Consider the following 19,202-nt stretch of genomic DNA (forward strand, 5'->3'; position numbering starts at 1 on the left):
GAGAGAGAGAGAGAGAGATGGAAGCAGGATAGGAAACTGACCAAAAGGACAGTGAGAAAGGCATGAATGGGAGAGTGAAGAGTGGGGTGAAGTATGAAAGAGACAGGATGGACAGAAATACAGGGGAATAAGAAAGAGGGATAAAACAGACATGGGGAGGTCAAACGGAGAAGAACAAAACAGGCATGATCATGAGCGCGGATGGAAGGAGAGATGAAGGACAGACAGATTTTAAAAAAAAACTGGAGAAGAATAAGTGCAGATAGGGGCAGATAGATATGGACTGACAGACAGGATGATGATGGAGGGATGGCTAATGGCTAATGGCTGAGAAAAAGACTGGCTGACTGGATGAGGTCAGGTAGGTTGGTATGCCAGATGCAGAAAGTGATAAACAGGAACGTCCACTGTAAACAGGGTAAAGGAATTATAAAGGAGAAGACAGGTCTGAAGTCACCAGTATACCAGTGACTCAGTTCACGTAATGATGATCTGCTGCAAACAATACCAATACTTCCTGTTTACACTGACTGTAAGTGTAAATGGTTTAGGCTGCACGTTTCTGATGACATCATGTCAGAGAAAAAGATTCTTTCTGAACAGCTTCGCGATAACAGATGGGATTGTACGAGGTAGTTCGGTCCTAGCTTTCACACTGAAACTGCGTGGAGCTGTCTGGCGCCAAGCAAACCAACTAAAACCTGCACCGTCTGTAGATAAAAACAAATCATTCTAAGGTAACAAAAAAAAAAAAAAAACACTAATGCAAACATAGTTATAAATATTTTATTCCATTTCTGCCAATAGATCCTCCTAAAAGTTACACACTGGACTTTTAAATGAGGACTAGATGCGTAATAAGAAAAAGAAGGAAAGAGACTGAGACAAGAAGGGGAAAGCCATCCCCTCCTTTAATGACCATATCAAAGCATGTATCTGTTAAATTTGGACAAATGAGTCAAGCCTTTGAGTTGTTATGTTGTAACATCCTGTAAAAGTAACATTTCATCATGAAGCATCGTTGTGAAATCACTCGCTCTCCGCTTTTTTGACATCATTAGCGTTTTGAACTTTCTAAGTGGGTGTGGGGCTAGCCTAGCACGATGGTGAAATCCTTCAGTACATTAAATGTGTTGAAGCCACACTGGTTGCACCGGGGCAACTCGCAGGTGTGTGTGTGTGGGTGTGTGTTTGTGTTCAGGCTGCTGCTGAAGTAGCATAAGCACAGTCAAATCTGTCAAATCTCCAAACTCATGTAATGTGTCATTATCTCTTCCTGATTGCGTGGCGTGCTGTGAATTTCAGGGGGATGTGGAAACTCAAACAGATCATGCCTTCAGTTATTGTAATTACAGCCTGAGTGCTGTGCAATCTAATTATAATGTCTGGATAAAATTACAGTAAAGGAATAACAACACTCATCCTGACACTATACTGTTTCATTTGTAAAAAAAAGTATTTCTGTGGGAAGAACTGATGATATATTGTTCCAGTGATGGAGTGAGCCAGGTGTAGTGTTGCATAGATTATTTGATTGTACTGCTATTTAGTTGCAAAGATGCTAAACTGTGTCCACCCTGCTCTATAATTCATTTTGCTGACTCACAGATTTCACAGTAATACAGATATCACCTTTGTAGAAGTACCTGTAGGTTGAAACTGTTTATATACAGTGGGATCCATTTGTGTAACATACAGCAGATGGGGTCATATTTCAAGCTTGCTGACTCAGGGAATCTAAAGCCACTGTGAGGTTGATGTTATGTTGTCTGTTATACAGAAGAAGGATCGTCTCTTTTTGATTTTATGCATTTAAATTGCACTTTTAAGATTAAGGGGTTATCCAATTAGAGGGTCCTTCATGAGGGGTAGCGATGCCTTCTTGATTTTAAGGGGTGTCAAGAAACTTTTTAAACAAATAAATTGTTGTCCTGTGTTTCATTCTATTCATTTCTGTAAAGAAATCTGAATTAAATTATTATTTTAGAAGTTTGGATTATTATTGAAGATATAAACTCATATATAAAGTCCCACGAATAAGGGCACCCTGAAGACCTTTTAACACAATATTAACAAAGCTTTCGGTCTCTGCAAAATCCTCGTCCTGAATTAGAAAAGTTAAAACAACCAAAGAACTAATAGAACACGGCCAAGCATCAGGGAGAAGAAAACACTGAATTTGTCAAAAAAGAGGGCTATTGAGTATTTTGATTGTTAAAAATTACAAATATATAACACGGACAGGGAAAAAAAGGTTGTTCGGTACTGTAATTCTAATTATGTCCACTGTTAATATCTATTATTATTGTTATCCATTAATGTGTCACTCCATAATGTGTCCATTTACTCAATGATAACTCCCTGAAGGAAAAAGGTTGGGGACCACTCAGTTAAAGTATTTCTAAATCTATTACAGTTTTACTCTGTTTAAGCTTAAAAAAAAAAATGTGTTCTTATGGGAATTAACAATAGATAACAGTCAGTAGATAGCGTTGTTATCTTCTTTCTAAATGGCATTATTTAAAATAAAATAAGACGATCATTTTAAGATTTTGCATAATGTCCTCCCTTGTAAGGCAGCTTCAAGATATTCTGACAATAAATGTACATTTTGTAATACAGAGCCAGAATGAAAGAAAGAAAGAAAATGGTATTTAACATTTTTGCTGTTTAGTACAGATAAGTGTGCAGGTGTAAGACTCTTTAATTTGTAGTTTATCTGCATATGAAGCCACCAAACGTTAGCAAAACGAAGGTCAGGGCCTCGGTGCCCTGGCATCATTACTGGGAGCAACAATGACCATGTAGAAGGCAAGTGCTAGGAAAAGAAATCAATAATGGCAAAGAGCAAAGGGAGAAGGGGGGCGGGGGGGGGGATCGAGTGCTGGATTCAGACGAGATGCTGGTAATAGCAGCGGAATCTAAGCGAGATCTCTGCAGCTGGTTTATTCATAGCTAAGTGGCTAGCAGGATTTTCCATAAACACAGAATGACACGTCTCATATAAATTAAACAAAAGAAATGATGTATGCAACTACAAGATTGAATTCCATCAAATTCATCTCAATGAATACATATCATCCTTGTCTATGGCATTCATTGTCACCGTAGGAACCATATGGCTAATAGTTTGCTTATATCGAGCAGTACATGTATGAAATGGCCTGATGTAAAGCAGAGCTGGCAGCTGACTGACGGGCCTGTTATGATCGTACGACCTAAACAGCTTTGGGTTTTAAGACAGTGACTCCTCTTCAGTTATGTCAGTTACCGGGTGATGATTTATCTGCCTCTTTGTCTGGAAAGAGCTCAGTGCAGACCAACCGCCTCAGCCCCTGAAGGAACCAGAGCCAGATCACTGCTGCATGGCAACAGCTGAGGAGGCCTTTCTGCAGCTAAAAAAAGCACAAAAAAAAAAAGCTATGCCTTTGTCCATGTCCAGTTGGCATTATTTTTAGAGCATCTTCGTGAAGGTTTGCCCACATTACAATTTGATGACTCTGAAATGTTTGAGCTCAGGCCACTCCTCTGTTGTGGGTTACTGCTTCTGTTCTGACTCAGGGTCTGTAATGACACGTGGATTTCAGATAATGCTTTTGTGAAGGCTTTTGACCTAGAGAATAAATGACCAGAGGGAGCTGAAAGTGCTCTCATTCTTTCCTCTCTCCTCCTAATCTTGTTCTTTTCTTCTGTCATCTCCTGTAATCGCTGTCTGTAATTGTTGTTACCTCTAACCTCCTCTCCTTTTCATCCTCCATCCATGTAAACCCTCCCACTTCCAGATCAATTGTGTCCTGCTCTCCTGCTATATCTAGTAGTTCCACATCACACACACCGTCAAGTAATATACAGTATTTATCATACTGTAGTACACTGTTAACCCAGTGGCAGACTGTTTTAAAGCTGCAGTAGGTCATTCACTTTCACTATATCCTGACAGATAATCTGTGAAATAATCAAGTTCATCTGGCTCAAAATGGTATTTGCAAGATTCCATAGACGAAAGAAAGAAGAACACAAAAGAAAGTTGATTGTTGAATTGAATCCCCTGGGCGTTAAATACAGATCCTTTGCAACCCTGGGAATGAGACTCAACAATCATCTATCTTCAAGCCTCCAACCCAAAGCATCTTTTTATGTTTTTTCGTACAGGCCTGGTGGATTCTTGCCAATGTCATTAGGAGCACTAGGAGATTTTTTTTTACAGGTTATATGTCTCATGTTAACACAGTTAAAGTTTAACTTGACAAGGTTTAACAATGACAAGACAGGCAGTCTCTCTGTGATGGTTGTTGTTTTGTAATAATTACACTAATATGTCAATGTGAGTGATGATGTGATTACGACACCTTTAGGGTCCTCAGGCCTCTTATGAATGCTAACCTCCTGCTCCTGTTGTGTTTCCTCTAGGCGGATGCTAAGATGGTGTGTGACGTGGTCAGTCGTATGGAGGACACAGAGCCTTACTCCGCCGAGCTGCTCTCCGCCATGATACGTCTGTGGTCCGACTCGGGCATCCAGGAGTGTTTCAGCCGCGCCCGAGAGTACCAGCTCAACGATTCAGCGCAGTAGTACGTACAGCACATGGTTGTTTGTTTGTTGTGTGTGTCCTCTACAGGTGTGTGTATGAGATATTGTTTTAGGAATTATTACAGAGGTAATTGTGACAATTAATTGCAATATTGATTTAAGGTGACATCGCCTAGTGTGTGTGTATGAAGAGTGCTCTACAATGACAAAGTGACAAATGAAAGGTATAAGGGAATTGTGATTTCCCACAGGAGGAAATCCTTTAACAACAGTAACATTGTCAGAAAAGCGCTGAATTTGACATCCTGCTGTCATCCTCCTATAATTTATATCTAATTGACAGCAGCTAGTCTGTACCCGACTCGGATTTTGCTGTTCAATATGAACATTTTATTATTCGATTGTTCACTAAACTCCTATATCAGCAGGTCCTGTGGTGGAAAAGCCACTACATGTTTCTCATGTTTTAGCCTGCCTCGCGTTTACTGCTGTTCTTCATCATCTGTGAAAACAGATTACCACAGTCAGAGAAAGTGAAAGTGTGCAGCGTGCTCAAAGATCATTGTGAAAGATTGTGAAATCTCTGCGCACCACAAAACATCTCTCCTGCCGGGCTGCTGACAGCACCGTCAGCCCAAGAGTCAATCAAAGAGTCAAAGGACGGTAGCAGTGGAGGGTGTATCACTGTCTAGTTTAAAAGTGGTTTAGCCGACTTCACTGACAGTCAGCACCGGAGCAGACAGCGTAAGAGTGGCCGGTTTGTAAAGTTTACAGCCTGCCATGCTGACCTTCTGGGCACAATGTACAGCTAAAAAACAAGCAGCTATTCAACTGACAGAATGCAAGTCTACTTGCAGCCTAACCGTTGATGATTTAAATCATTGAGTTTTCAGGGCAGCCCTAACACCGGCAGCGTAGAAAATGGGCAAACTGAGTTTGTTCCACTTTTACCATCCTAGTGTTGGTTGTGGTCATATGTGGGTGTGTGTTTTTATAGTAAGCAGCAAGGTGTGTGTTCTGAATTTGGTGCTGTCTGTGTTGCACCACCAGAAGTACATTATCACTGACTCAGCACTGTTAGTGTGTGTGTATTCCACCTGCCCACCTCAGTTTTTCATGTTCCCCAGATCAATGCATCACTCATTAGCTGCCCCACATCCCTTAATCCACCCACCCACTATTTATAAAAATAAAAAAACATGCACACACGCCACTGTTTATTTATAATCTTCTGAATGCGATCATACAGTAGCTATTACAACACACAGTCAATCACCCTTACAAGTACTGGGCCTGATTTATGCTGAGTGCCTGTGTGGGTGGAGAGAGAGAGAGACAGCGGGGGGGAGGGTTGAGGGAGTCATTTCCCTCAAGTGCCATGTTTGTGCGTGCAGCCCTTGTTTAATTGTGCACCATACATCCGATGACATTACACAGTGACATAAAGGGAGACTGCAGCAGAGTGACAGATGGAGTCAGAGATCTGTGTTGCTGCATGCAGTGCAACCACTGTATGTACACCACTCACTCTTATAGGCTCTGTTAATGTTATGTATGGGCCTTTTCTTGCCTTTATTGATAGGACAGCTCAAGATAGACGGGGAATAACATGCCGCAAAGGGCCACAGGTCAAATGCAAACCCACTGCCGCTACAGCAAGGACTCAGCTTCGTTACTTGGGAGTATTGTAATGGTGAAAAGCACAAAGTAAGCCCCTCTGGAAGGACTAGTGAATTATGTTTGTTATTGAGTCACTGCGTTATAATATTTATCCAGGGAAAGTCATAGAAAACCTTTGGATTTCTGCTAATATTACTGGGTTCAGTGAACTGGCTGGCACTGTTTGTTAGTCAGGTAATGTTAAGATTTAAACATTTGCTGACATCGGAGGCAGCAGGATGTGTCAGAAATAATGACTGCGCACCAACTGCAGTCCACACATTTTATCCATACCACAATCGAGGACAATCAAGTAGTTGTTTCTGACTTGCTGGCAGGCATTTGTCCTAATCATATACTAGGACACATCAAACATTGCTCAGGTCAACAGTTTAACCACTATTCTAAATGCGTGGAGTGCAACTTCCTGCTGCGTCACGTCTGGTGCAACAAAACTGTGAAAAACGGCACTGATTTCAAAACTGGCCTCGTTATAAGCACCTTTACTTCAACATTATATTATTTTTGTGAGAAGATGCCTCATTATCTGTTAGGTCTTACTTATAATTTAGAGGCAATAGTCAGTACTAGTTCCTGACTGGTCTGTACCGAAATACCGATAAGCTCTTGGACTGGCATTAATGTTACATAAACAGCTGGCTCAAACTCTCAAAAGTGTGTGCTCACCTTACCTAATTAAATGGAAATGCAGTAACTCAGGAAATAGTTTAACCTGTTATTTCTGTAAAAAAGTGATAAAATAACTGTTAAATATTTTCACATCTTTTTGTTTCGTGTCTTTTGCACCAAATGTAGTATCAATAAGAGTATCGATACCAGTATTAATAAAACAATACCATCACTAATTTTAAAAAAACTTAAATTTCTAATGTTAGAATTAAAATGAGAAGAGACCACATCTAGAGATGAGATCAAATGCACCATTTGGAGGGGAACCTGCCAGCTGAAACAAGTGTCCAGACCAAAGCTAATAGAGGCAAGTTAAAACAGAATAAATAGAGGGGACTGAAGAGAGCAGAGAAGAGATAAGAGAGGGAAAGTTAAAGGTGGGGAATTCAAACACAGGCTTAGACAAAGAAAGCACATCAAAGTGACTGATATGAAGTGAATGATACGGGCTGCAAGACAGATGAGACTAAAAAGGCAAGGAAAAGGGGCGAGTCAGTAGGTCAGGAGTGATGAGAGAGCAAGAAAAGGTGGAGAGTGAGAGAGCTGCAGGACTTTATTTATCATCATGGCAGACATCTTGGAAAGAGTGCAAACATATTCCTATCAACATGTGCTCAATTAACTTAAACAACTTCGGCGCTGTGTGCGAGTATAAGCGTGTGTGCGCGTGCATATGCATGCCTGTGTGTGTGTGTGTGTGTGTGTGTCTGTGTTAAATGTCACATTAAAGATTGATGCACACTTCCTATTATGTTGGTGCCTGTGGAGCAGAACAGGCCAACGAGCCAATGAACTGATAGGACAGATAGCACATGATCAGACCACACTCAGTTTGTGTGTGTGAAGGTGTGTGTGTGTGTGTGTGTGTCTGTGTGGGTGCTTTTCTGTCTCTAAAATCCCTAACAGAAGAAAGTCAAGTATATATCTCCTCCTTTGAAAAGGCTTTTTGGTTGTCAGGTGATACAGTGAGGTTAAAGGTGTTTGTTACAGGCTTATTTGATTTTATTTGGTGAAGAAGGCTATGATAGCAGTCAGGAGTTTTTGTGTAGGTGTGCATGCAGTGTGTGTTTGTATTACATAGAAATCAGAAAGCTCTATTCTGAGAGGAGTAACTACTGCCTGAAGCCACCTCTCTCTGTCTCTCTCTCTGTCTCTGTGCAAATGCCCTGCATGTACTGACCTATTTACCACAATACACAAACACTCTGTTTATGGTTTACATCCCCTGCCTTTATGACACAGGGGTATGCATTTACTCACTTGGCATCAGTCACATCCTTTACTGTGTATGCACACATGACATTAAGATGCCATATGAAGTAGTTAAATGGGCCCTGGACCAGTATGGCTTTGGTGCTTTGGTTTATTACGCTGAAAGACTGCAACATTAAATAGATCAAGTGCAGAGTACCCACTAATAGCAGGCGATCTGACTTGTATACGTGTTTAGAGCTAATTGAAGTTAAATGTCAGACAAAATGGCATTGTTTACTACAGATATCGATTCTGCATCTTGCGTTGCATTTCATTATTTAACATCACTGAACTTGGAACCAGGTAATAATGTGAAGCTACTACAGCTGTATTGATCTTAATAGACAAATATAGTAAATCTTGGTGCTGGTGGGTACCGTTATTTGTCCATTGCTGGCTTTAGAAAGTTGTTCACCTTGCCTCACACTTCTCGGGCTCAAAGGCTCAATTTCGAAATAGATGTGGTCAGTGTTGATTTAAGACGTGCCTTGAAGCGCGTGTACACTACCAGTGAGAAATTTCCTGGTTTATCTTCTTCTTCTTTCTGGGCTAAATAATGAGAGAGCTTTTTCCACTATCGATTCAGAGCCCTTTTATGTTGCGGCCACAGGTCGTATCATGTTGTATCATGTCCCTGCAGCCTCTGTAGTAGTCACAAGTGTCAGTTATAAATATGTGTTGAAACATCACAATGAGGCAGATGTCTGACCATGTAAAAGCCGGTTACTTAGCGACAGTAACCGACACCGCTCTTGGTCTGAAACTATACGTGCCATATAGACATGTTTTATGGTATATTTATAGGTATATGAATTCTGCCATAAAATACATTGGTATGATTAAAATATATTTAATGTTAAAATCCTATTTTCACACTTAATGATGACATTTCTTAACAATGTTACAAAGTGCTGTACAAAGGAGAAAAAAAAAGAAGGCCGATAAAATGACAAAAAGAAACATGAGCACAGAAGTAATAAAACAATAGAATGAATAAGAACAAATAAATAGGAATAAAAACATATTGAATATTTCCAAAAGCTTGCACAAAAAGAATCAAGAGATGTCTGAGTGTGGGGAACATACCGTGACCTGGGAATAACCAGCCGGGCTGCAACCGAGGAAGGTCTGAAGAGTCGGGTGGCACATGCAAGGATAATAAATCCGAAATGTATGTGGGAGCAAGTCGGTTTAACACTTTAAAAGGGAATAATAACGTTTTAAAATCAATTCTAAATTTGACAGGTAGCCATTGTAGGGAGCCAAGCACAGGGGTGATGTGTTCATATTTGACGTTACTGTATTATTAAGCACATGTCGGTCCTTGTGACCCCTGTTTGATGGGTTACATGTCTGTAGTGAACCACATGCCAATGTAAATGGCTAATGTATGGTCATTGAACTTGAGTTAATACAGCAAGGGATCAATATGACTGTGTTAGAAGTTGGCTCCCGCTCGCCTGAATACTTCTCATCTCTCTCACTCTGCTGGCCTTTAGATGTTCCTGTCTCGCCTCGCTTTCCTATTCTTGTACATTCTCCACTTTCCACTCCAAACTACAAAGAGACTATCAGTCCTCTTTAGCGTCAAGCCACTGTTTTATCAACACTAGTGCCTTAGTTGATGTTAATTACTGGTCAGTGCGTGACTCTTTTTACACATTACATGCAGCAATACTGAAAACAGAAGAGTCTGTAACAGAAGGAGGGTGGTGTGTGTGTTAACAGTGTTATGAGAGTGATGTTGAATATCGCAGCTTGTCAGGAGAACTTTTCAATGCTGGATACAGACACACACACACACACAATCTGTCATCCTCGTTGTTATCACCTCGCAGACAACATTCTCTCCGGTTGTCTCCCTTTTTGTGCCGTACACTCTTCCAGTGATAATCTCTAATACTGTACATCACCAGAGAACTGAGAGAAGCATACACTGGGGTCTGGTGTTAATCGACTTAGTGCACCATGAAGAGTAATATCAGGATGAGGAAAAGGACTAATGCAGTGGTGGTCTGCATACTATATGCTATCTAAAAACCAGGCAACACGAGCATGCAAAAGTCATTAACCTGGCTAGGCATGATTTAATCTAATTTGAATTGCTGTGTGTGTACTGCCCTCAGGGGACAGCAGTTCTATACATAAAACAATGGCACTATTTGTGTTCATGTAAGTTCATGTCAGAAGTATTATTCTTGAAACGTGGCTGCAGGGTGGAAGCGGTGAACGGGAAGAGCAGACAGCTTCTCTTCAGAGAGGGTTCAACCTCCCGTCAGAGGTCACAACAATAACGGCAACTTTTACTGACCTTTCTTACTCAATAGTCAAATATCTAAGTGCAGCCTTATAGTGTTTTTCATTTTCATTTCTTCATAGCCAGTGGAGTTTGACAGGAAATAGACAGCCAGGGGAGACATTACCGAACAGATACTGAAGTGGTCAAAAATAAGTACAAGATTCATTGAGATTCATTGACAGCTTGAGAGGACACTGAACACGCATTTTATAATGCTTAAAAAGGCTGCAACTAGCGATTATTATTATTATTATTATTATCAGTTAGCCTGCTGATTATTTTCCTGATAAACCAGTTAAAAATGTTTATTCTATTATAATTTCCCAGAGCCCAACAGTGACGTATTCAGATGTCCTCTTTCATTCTACAAACAATTTGCAACCCAAAGATATTCAGTATTCATATATGACAAAGAAAAGCATCACATCCTCACATATGAGAAGCTGTAAACGGTGAACGTAATGCCTAATCAGTTACCAGAGTAATCAGCTAATCGATTCAGCCCTATCTCCTTGTGCCTTACACATGTGACTGACTCGTCTACTCACTGCCTCCCTGTCTCTCTTTAAATTTCTCATTGTGTTGTGTACGAACCTATATCTGGAGCACAGCAGTGTTGGAAAATGAAGTGAGGGCTGTAGGACTGTAGGATGGGGCTTAATTTCTTCTAGTACAGTTGAGTATCTGAGTATCCAAGGTCCAGCAGATCATTGTGGCTCAAAAAAACCTCCCCTTTAAGCTCTTCCTATCTACATCCTCTCCAAACACCAAGCTCTAAGCCATATTCCTTTCTGTGTAATCAATAGTTCTTATCACTGAAGCTGTGTGAGCATGCAGTGTGTCTGCACTTGTGTCTTTGTGTGTGTGTGCGCCAACCACTTCTTGTTACCATCAGCCCAGTATCTCTCTGGCCTTTTATCTTTTTCTTTCACTTTTTTAGAAGCAACTCGGTATCCATTTAAAAGCTCTGAAACAACACTTTAGCCAATCTATAAAGACTTTACACCATTACATTAGAGGGCTGCATGATGTGGGTATATGTCTGGCTCATCTCTCCTGCTCGTCTGTCTTTATGTATCTGTCAGCCCCTCTCTGTTGGCTTAGAAAACTAATATTTTCTTTAAAAGGATGTTGTGTGGAAAAATAATTAGCATTGCCGAGGCCTCGCTCTGCAGCAAGATGGGCATTACACCATTGTCAGCGGAGGCAGAGAACATGGCATTAAAAAGAACATAACGGACACCTGCCAGCCAGTCAGAATTAAAGATTCTCAGGGGCAATGTTGTAAAAGTGAATACGTAATCAAGTCATTCCTCTTTCTTCACTGTCTCCCTTATTCTCTGCCTGATGGTGGGGTGGATTAATACTGTATGGAGGTAGAGTGATCCCTCAGCCAGAGAGCCACCCTCCGAGGGCTGTGAGATGAATCTCTGAACTGTACTATTCAGGATTATTTGATTTATACTACATTAAAAAATAAAGGTCCACTTCCAGGGATATTCCATTACATAACTCAACAGAGTCATCTCACCCACCCACTTCCCTTTCTCACTTCTTACCAAGTAGCTACTCAACGTGGTAACTTCGTTTCCATATGCATGTTATCGGCCAACCAGGGCTGACAGCCTTTAATTGTTTAATGTGTAGGAATCAGGGAGGTAAGGCAGTGTTTTGATGGGAAACTGGCCACTCCTTTGGACAGCTTTAATTAACACTTAAGACTTTCTGTATTCCAGGAAATAAAAGTAATTAGATTTAGATAATTAGATAAAGTCCTGTCAAAGGAAAGGGACGGATCCTTTACCGTTTGTGGCAGGATTGATATGTAGCTAATCCTGACCTCTGACCTCCAATAGAGGGAGCAGTAGATAGAAGATTACCCCACTGCAGTCAGTAGCACATTTACCATCATTATTAATGACAGTAATCCAGTGGGTTGGTGTCATATTCTGCGTGTTATGTAATGTTTACTGTTTCACCCACCTGAGCCATAACATACATCATCACACCTTAACGCAAAGTGGATTTCAGCAAAGCAAGTGCATCCGTGTTAAGTAATCATACCCTTACTCCGTCAGTGTGATCAGCAAACTCTAGCCTTTGAGCTACTTAGGTCTACATGAGTCTAAAAGGTGAGATGCATGGAGCTACTAATGGATTTGTGGCTGACTTCAAAGGAAGACAGACACAATTATAACCATCCTCTAAAAGACCAGCATCAGAACTGACCATTCACTAAGCCCTGCACCGCCCAGTTACTGCTGCTACAGCTGTCCAGCTTTCTGTTTTTATTATCAGATATGCAGTTTACATTGATTTGACATTGAAACTGTGCGTCCTTGATTATAGACAGAGGTAGACAGAAGCAGCCTTTATTTCCAGCTCATGACTGTTTATTTTGTCTGCTGAAAAGACAACTGTCACTAGCAGATTTTATCAGCTTATTACGCTAATGTTAGCTCCAAGAGTGGGTTGAAAAGGCTGTCTCTGGCTGACTTTATGATGTTTGCAGCTGAATTGTTTTGAACAAGAACCCTCTAAAACCTGTTGAAGGCTGCAGGCATGATATTGTGATACAGGGCCGAGTCATTGTTTTTGTACAGCAGTGTCGAGCTGGTTAGTCCTCGTATTGTAGGTATGAGCTGAACAGCTAAGCTGCCCTGCAAAGGCAAACCGCAGTGGCTACAATTTAGTTCAAAACTGAGTTATGACTGAAACTGAACTTTTGAATGTCTGTTTTGTGACAAAAGTTTAGTCTTGCTCTATCAAAGAGAAAGGATTATGTAAAAATTGCAGGAACTAAAAAAAACTCCAAACAAAAACCAAACCACAGTAAGTTACTGCGCTGTTCCTCGGTCTCTAATCTTAGTAGGTAAACCTCATGAAATAATATGTAAATTCTTAATTACTCTATTTAATCTATTTACACATGAAACAATATTAGAATAGACATCAAACTACATTTAGATTTTGGAAGAAGACACTGAAACTGTCACTGTGCTCTGTCTTTGCACTACGTTTATATCTATTTATGGAAATATAAAGACAGAGTTCAGTATCTGCATTTTTGGGGTCAGAGGTCAAATAATTGGTCATGAAAATGACTTAGTGAATACAGATTTAATAAGCACATAGCCACCAGTCTACCTAAAATGCATTTGGCTGGCCAGTTGTTGTTTGTTCTAACGTAATCCTGTTGAGCCGTTCGCTTACATACTCGTTCTTATTTTCACAAAGTATGTTTTCACTTGCATTCTTATCTTGGGTAACATGATCCTCCTAACTCTTTAAATGCCAGGTATCCCTCTCACTATAGCCCCATGTTCACCACTTCAGCATGTGGACAAACCAAAGCTTGACAGGCCTAGTTACAGTAACTAAGCTGGAAGTCCATTGCTGCTCATTTACAGTCTGTGTCTTTGTTGTGTGTGTCTGTGTGCAGCTACCTAGACAGCCTAGATCGGATTGGTGCGCCAGACTACCAGCCCACAGAGCAGGACATCCTGAGGACCCGAGTGAAGACCACAGGCATCGTCGAGACACACTTTACCTTCAAAAACCTCCACTTCAGGTCAGTATTGACTTCAGGCAGGGACATTTGTAACTTCTGATTAGTCTTTATCATCTCTGGGTCTGCTCCTCTATCCATGCGTACAGCAGGAAATCCAGTCTGTAATTAATACGATTAAATGCTTTAAACAAGTGTCTATATTTGTGATTGTCTGTCTTTATAATGAGACTTGATTCAATTAGAGCAAGGAGCTGTGGGAATGATGACAGCAAGGAGGGGATGTTGGGATAGAAGGAGGAAAGGGAAGAGAAAAGAAAGAGAAAAGAGGGGAGGAGTGTCTTTCTTACCTCTAATTTAATTACCCTATTTCTGCATCTCTTGTGTACCTGTGTTTACACACACACACACGCATTCAGAGAGGTTAATAAGCTGTAGACACCAGTTATTTTTCTGAATGGATGCACCATTGCACTTCAACTTTGTTTCACTTTCTGTCTCAGCCTTTCTCATACACACACACCATATGTATCATGTGTTGATATACATTGACACACACTCAATTTAAACAAAGAAGAGAGATGTTAGTCCTGCTGAAGGGTGCTTTCTGCTGTGTGTGTGTGGCAGCTGAGTAGGTGGTTTGCTGGGTGTGTTTTGTTGAGAAGCCCTAAATATTGTCAGCTCAATTGCTATCACTGGCAGTCAGGCAGTGTGTGGGAGTCTACAGTGTTCCTGTACTGGGTGTAACCCATCAACCTACCTACCATTATACCCATCACATATAGGCCTGTTTTTGATCGTGATTAGATAGACAGGAAGGGGGATGCATCAAGCAGCCATTAAAGAATTCAGCCTTAGTACATAGGACGCGCCCTCTGGTATGTGAGCTACCAGGGCGACACAAATTTTGAGTATTTGTATGGACGCCTTTAGACAGCAAAAGAACAAGAAAATCTCAAATGCCGGATAGATGTAGTACATACAGTGGTCACACTCCAGGGCTTAACAATAAGGATCTGAAAAATTGACTTTGAGCAAGTACATTTCTGACTCAGTTGCCAGGTCAGGCACTCTCTTATAGGAGTGTAATTGTACACAAAAAGTACATTATGTACCTCAACTTTTGGAGTTATGGTTTAGTATGTTCTTGGTACAGGAGAGAAAACCAAAACAAACAAACAAAAAAAGAAAAGATGTACATAAACATTAACAGTATCTCATTTGTTCTGTTGAATTCTTACTAGAACAGTTAATGCACTCAAATACTGACATATTGCCAATAAGAAGACACAAATAAAGTCTGAACTGTTGATAACTGTGAAGCTTGCACTCGTTTATAGAGGGCAGGACCAACGGACTGATTAAAGCTAGGATAGGTAACACTGGAGAGACTAGACAAAAAAATCACAGCCCCTCTCTTCAGGCCTCCCTCCAAAGCCACTTCTCAAAAGACTCAAGCTTTAGAATTTGCGTTCCTTTTGTGCGAGTACGTAAACATAAATAGACTATTTTGCCAGTAATTGTTTGGGTCACAGGGCGCACCGAACCGAGCCAGTCCCATACCGAACCAAACGTCCTATACGGGGACGAATACACTTAGCGTTACACCCCTACACTCTTTTATTTACGGTATTACTCATAACCAGTAATACCACACCACATCCAAAAGATAAAGGGAGAAAAAGGGACATGAAAACTGCCAGAAAAAGCATACTTTAGAGACACTGACTGAGCTTGAGCCCAGAAAAAGAAAATAAAAGAGTGAAAAGGAGAAATATTGAGAACACACTTGGGTACAACAAGTGTGATAACAAAACCTAAGGTTTACAATATCAGTTCAATGCAAGATAGAGAACCACTTTATGAACTGGGAAGAACGCCAGAATTGTCACATATGAAAGTAATGTGCCACTGCTGGAATAATGAGCCAATAGACAAACAGAAACCAATAACTGGCCCAGTTTATAAATGGACCTACAAACTGAGAATGCTACAGAACCTGCTTGGCTTCAGAAGTCACCATCTTTCCACTTCTGTTTAGATAGCAGCAAATGTTTTATAGGTTCAGATGTGACCTGACTATGATATAAGAATGAAAGAAAAATGTGTTTGTGTGGGTTTGTACATGTGTGATATTCACATCCCTCTCTCTGTGCATCAGGCTGTTTGATGTGGGAGGTCAGAGGTCGGAGAGGAAGAAGTGGATCCACTGTTTTGAGGATGTCACAGCCATCATTTTCTGTGTGGCGCTCAGCGGATACGACCAGGTGCTGCATGAGGACGAGACCACGGTAAGGACAGATGTTCATATGTGTATGTTCATTCTCACTCCATCTCTCTATCCCTTTCTCACTGATGCCTTTTCTCTGTCACTCTGTGGCCTTATGACCATTTCTAAATATTGGAGCCCAGGAGGACTATATCAAATAGCTTCAGTAATGTTATTTTATACATTCATGATGTTGGACAACATAACCTGATACATTCTGACACAGGCTATGTAAAAGCTCATATAAAGCTAGAGTATACGCTTGTTCTCTATGTAGAAACGATGTGTAAGCTGACATCAAACGCATGGTCTGTGTAAAAGCTTGAGACAGGGAGGGATAAATGTCGGTGAAGGTCGTCAAAGAGCTGCTTAATACATTAAGGCACGAAACTCTCAAAATGTTTATTCATATTTTATGGATCTTTTTAAGGAATAACAAGTACAGACAGACATATCTGCTTTTATCTTTTCTCTCATCTTGCATCTCTATAATATCTGGTGTTATTTAATAATACTGAAGCAGCAGCACTGGTCTGCCTTCTCACTTTCCCTACGAACACAGTGTGAATTTCGGGGGATTCTATCGTGTTTCCTCTGGATGTCCTTTTGGTACGCCATCCTGAACGCTGAACTCTGATGTCATAACAGAACATGTAAATAACAAAATAACACTGATGGCCACATTCAAAATACTAGTGAATTGTTTACCAAAATAAGTAATCCCACAGTGCTCCGTCTCTGGTGAAAACACTGTTGGATGGCTTCAATGCAAACGGGTTACGGTTATGCCTTTTTTTCCTTCTATCTATGCAAATCCTTCCTCCCTCCATTGACGCTGCAAACCAAGTTGCATGCTGGTCAAAGCAAATGATCTGTATTTTTATATATACTTGCAAATGATGTAGACTGTACAATCTAAGATGTACAGTAAGTGTAGAAATCCTCCATGAAGGGCTGGCGCCCCGCGTATCAAGGCTAAGACCTTGGTGCAGCAGCAGTGGGTTCAGATCTGACCTGTGGCTGTTTGCTGTGCGTCATCCCCTATTCCCCTTCTATCTAGCTGTCCTATTGAACAAAGGCAAAAAAACCCCCCAAAATATAGGAAAAAAAAGAAAAATACCGAAAAATAAATAATCTATGAAGTATTTGAGCTGTATTCACTTTAGTTACTTTACTTGAAAGGACATTCAGTCAACAAATTAACACTGATTATTTATTTATGTATGATTATTATTGGTAAGTAAAAACAATTTAAAAAAATTACAATTTCCTTTTTCAAAAACATGATTTACCACGTTTGAAGTCAATGTGTGTGTATTTCAAGGGTTCTGAAGTGGAAGTGCAAACCGCAAACAAGGAAACCTGCACACCTTTATCAAAAGGTCTGGGTAAAGAAGCATTTCACCCGTGGAAATATTAATCTTTATTGAAAGTGGGTTATATATGTAGTCGAAATGTAACATAAATTTTGAATTTGGTGCCTATTTGACCGAGAAAAGAGTGTTTGTAGTCTCACCCCCTCTACAAAAGATATGAACTTCCTGCTTCCAGTGATGCAAAATGAACGATTTTTACATTCATTGGAAGGCAGGAAGTGCACACTGAATCAGTATTTCTCCCGTCGAAAATGAGGGAATGGTGCACGACCATTCAAAAATATGACTGGGTTTCTAACGATACAAAGCTTAATGCAAATGGGTGAAGTGTCCCTTTAAAATAAGCTCTGGGAATAGTCAAACACAGGCTCTGTGTTTCCTCAGCAAAGCGCCACAACCTGCCATGTGGCTGTAGAGATGATTATATGTAACCCAAAACAAATAAGCTGATTTGAATGCACGGTGCTCACTGCTATTTATAAGCCTGAAGTGTGTCCTCTGAGAATTCCAAGCTGGGAAATTGTGTTCAGTAGCTGCTCTATTTATGCAGATGTCGTCAAGCCTCCCTCTGAGCTGGGAGCTCCAAAAGAACGTCAGATGAAAAGAGAATATATCCATCATAAAAACGCACTTCTAGTATGTGTGCTGCACATCTGAATCCATTTAATTGTTGTGTTTTGTTTTTTTGTGTTCTTGCAGATGTCTGTCCAAATGTAGGGTCATGGGGATATTTTGAGCACAGCTGCTCTGGTGGTTGATAGCAAGAAATGTTTAAGATACATACAACGTTAATGGTAAACATAATTTCAATCCCTGAGCATATACTGTAGGTGCAATGACTCCAGGAGGAAATCCATGGTAAAAAAAATAGCAATTTTTCCTCTGACAGTACCTCAGTAGATCATATTTGAGTACAGTGTTGTTTTACAATGAGATTGTGGACACTATTACATTCTCACCAGCACAGCCCACAGCTATACAAGTTCCAGAAAAGAAATAAAACATCCCAGATTCATATCTGTTCAGACAACATTAATAGCAGTTCTGCTCATTTTTGTTTTTCATCCGTGAGACAGTGTTCTGATCAACATTATGTGTTACCATTAAAGAGCAAACACTAGCGTAGGAGTTCTAATTACCAGGCAAATAACAAATGTTTTTCGGCAAGCGCCCACAACCTCCGTCAGTTCTGCTACCAGGCATGTGATTCAGAAATTACAAGCACTGTGCACAGTAAAAATATTCTACAATCAGACATGAGAGATAACACCCCCTCCTCAGTGATAAAGTGATACATATATCCTTTTTGGGATCCTACATTATATATTTAATGTGTATATATATGGTATATGGTTTATACACAATGTTTGTAGTTGGTGTGACTTCCAGTATGTCAAAGACATGTGACATAGTTTTCGCAAGTGGGTAGAAAGAGGTTTCTGGAGATTCCTAAAGTCATGTGACAACTAGCATGAGCATTGTGGTCCGAAAATTAGAAGAGTCATAGTCATAGTATTTTAGCATCAGTTGAAACAAAGCAGTTGTTCTGCTGAAACAAATATGATAGTACATAGAAGATATCAGGCCAATAACCATAAAGAACAGGCTCTTCTCAGA

At 40.4% G+C, this 19,202-nt stretch overlaps 1 protein-coding gene across 2 annotated transcripts in view; it reads left to right on the top strand.

Annotated features, from left to right (window-relative positions):
• Positions 1 to 19,202, top strand: part of LOC118330356 (guanine nucleotide-binding protein G(o) subunit alpha) — a gene marked incomplete at its 5' end in the record, with an annotated part of 64,812 nt that overhangs the window by 31,718 nt on the left and 13,892 nt on the right. For both annotated transcript variants that reach the window (XM_035664851.1, XM_035664850.1), the window contains 3 exon segments: positions 4,411 to 4,571; positions 13,875 to 14,003; positions 16,102 to 16,231. In XM_035664851.1, coding sequence (XP_035520744.1) covers positions 4,411 to 4,571; positions 13,875 to 14,003; positions 16,102 to 16,231 — 420 coding nt within the window.

This window comes from Morone saxatilis, unplaced genomic scaffold (assembly GCF_004916995.1).
Source record: "Morone saxatilis isolate NCDOM2014 unplaced genomic scaffold, NCSU_SB_2.0 Contig2, whole genome shotgun sequence".
In the NCBI taxonomy this organism is placed as follows: Eukaryota; Metazoa; Chordata; class Actinopteri; family Moronidae; genus Morone; species Morone saxatilis.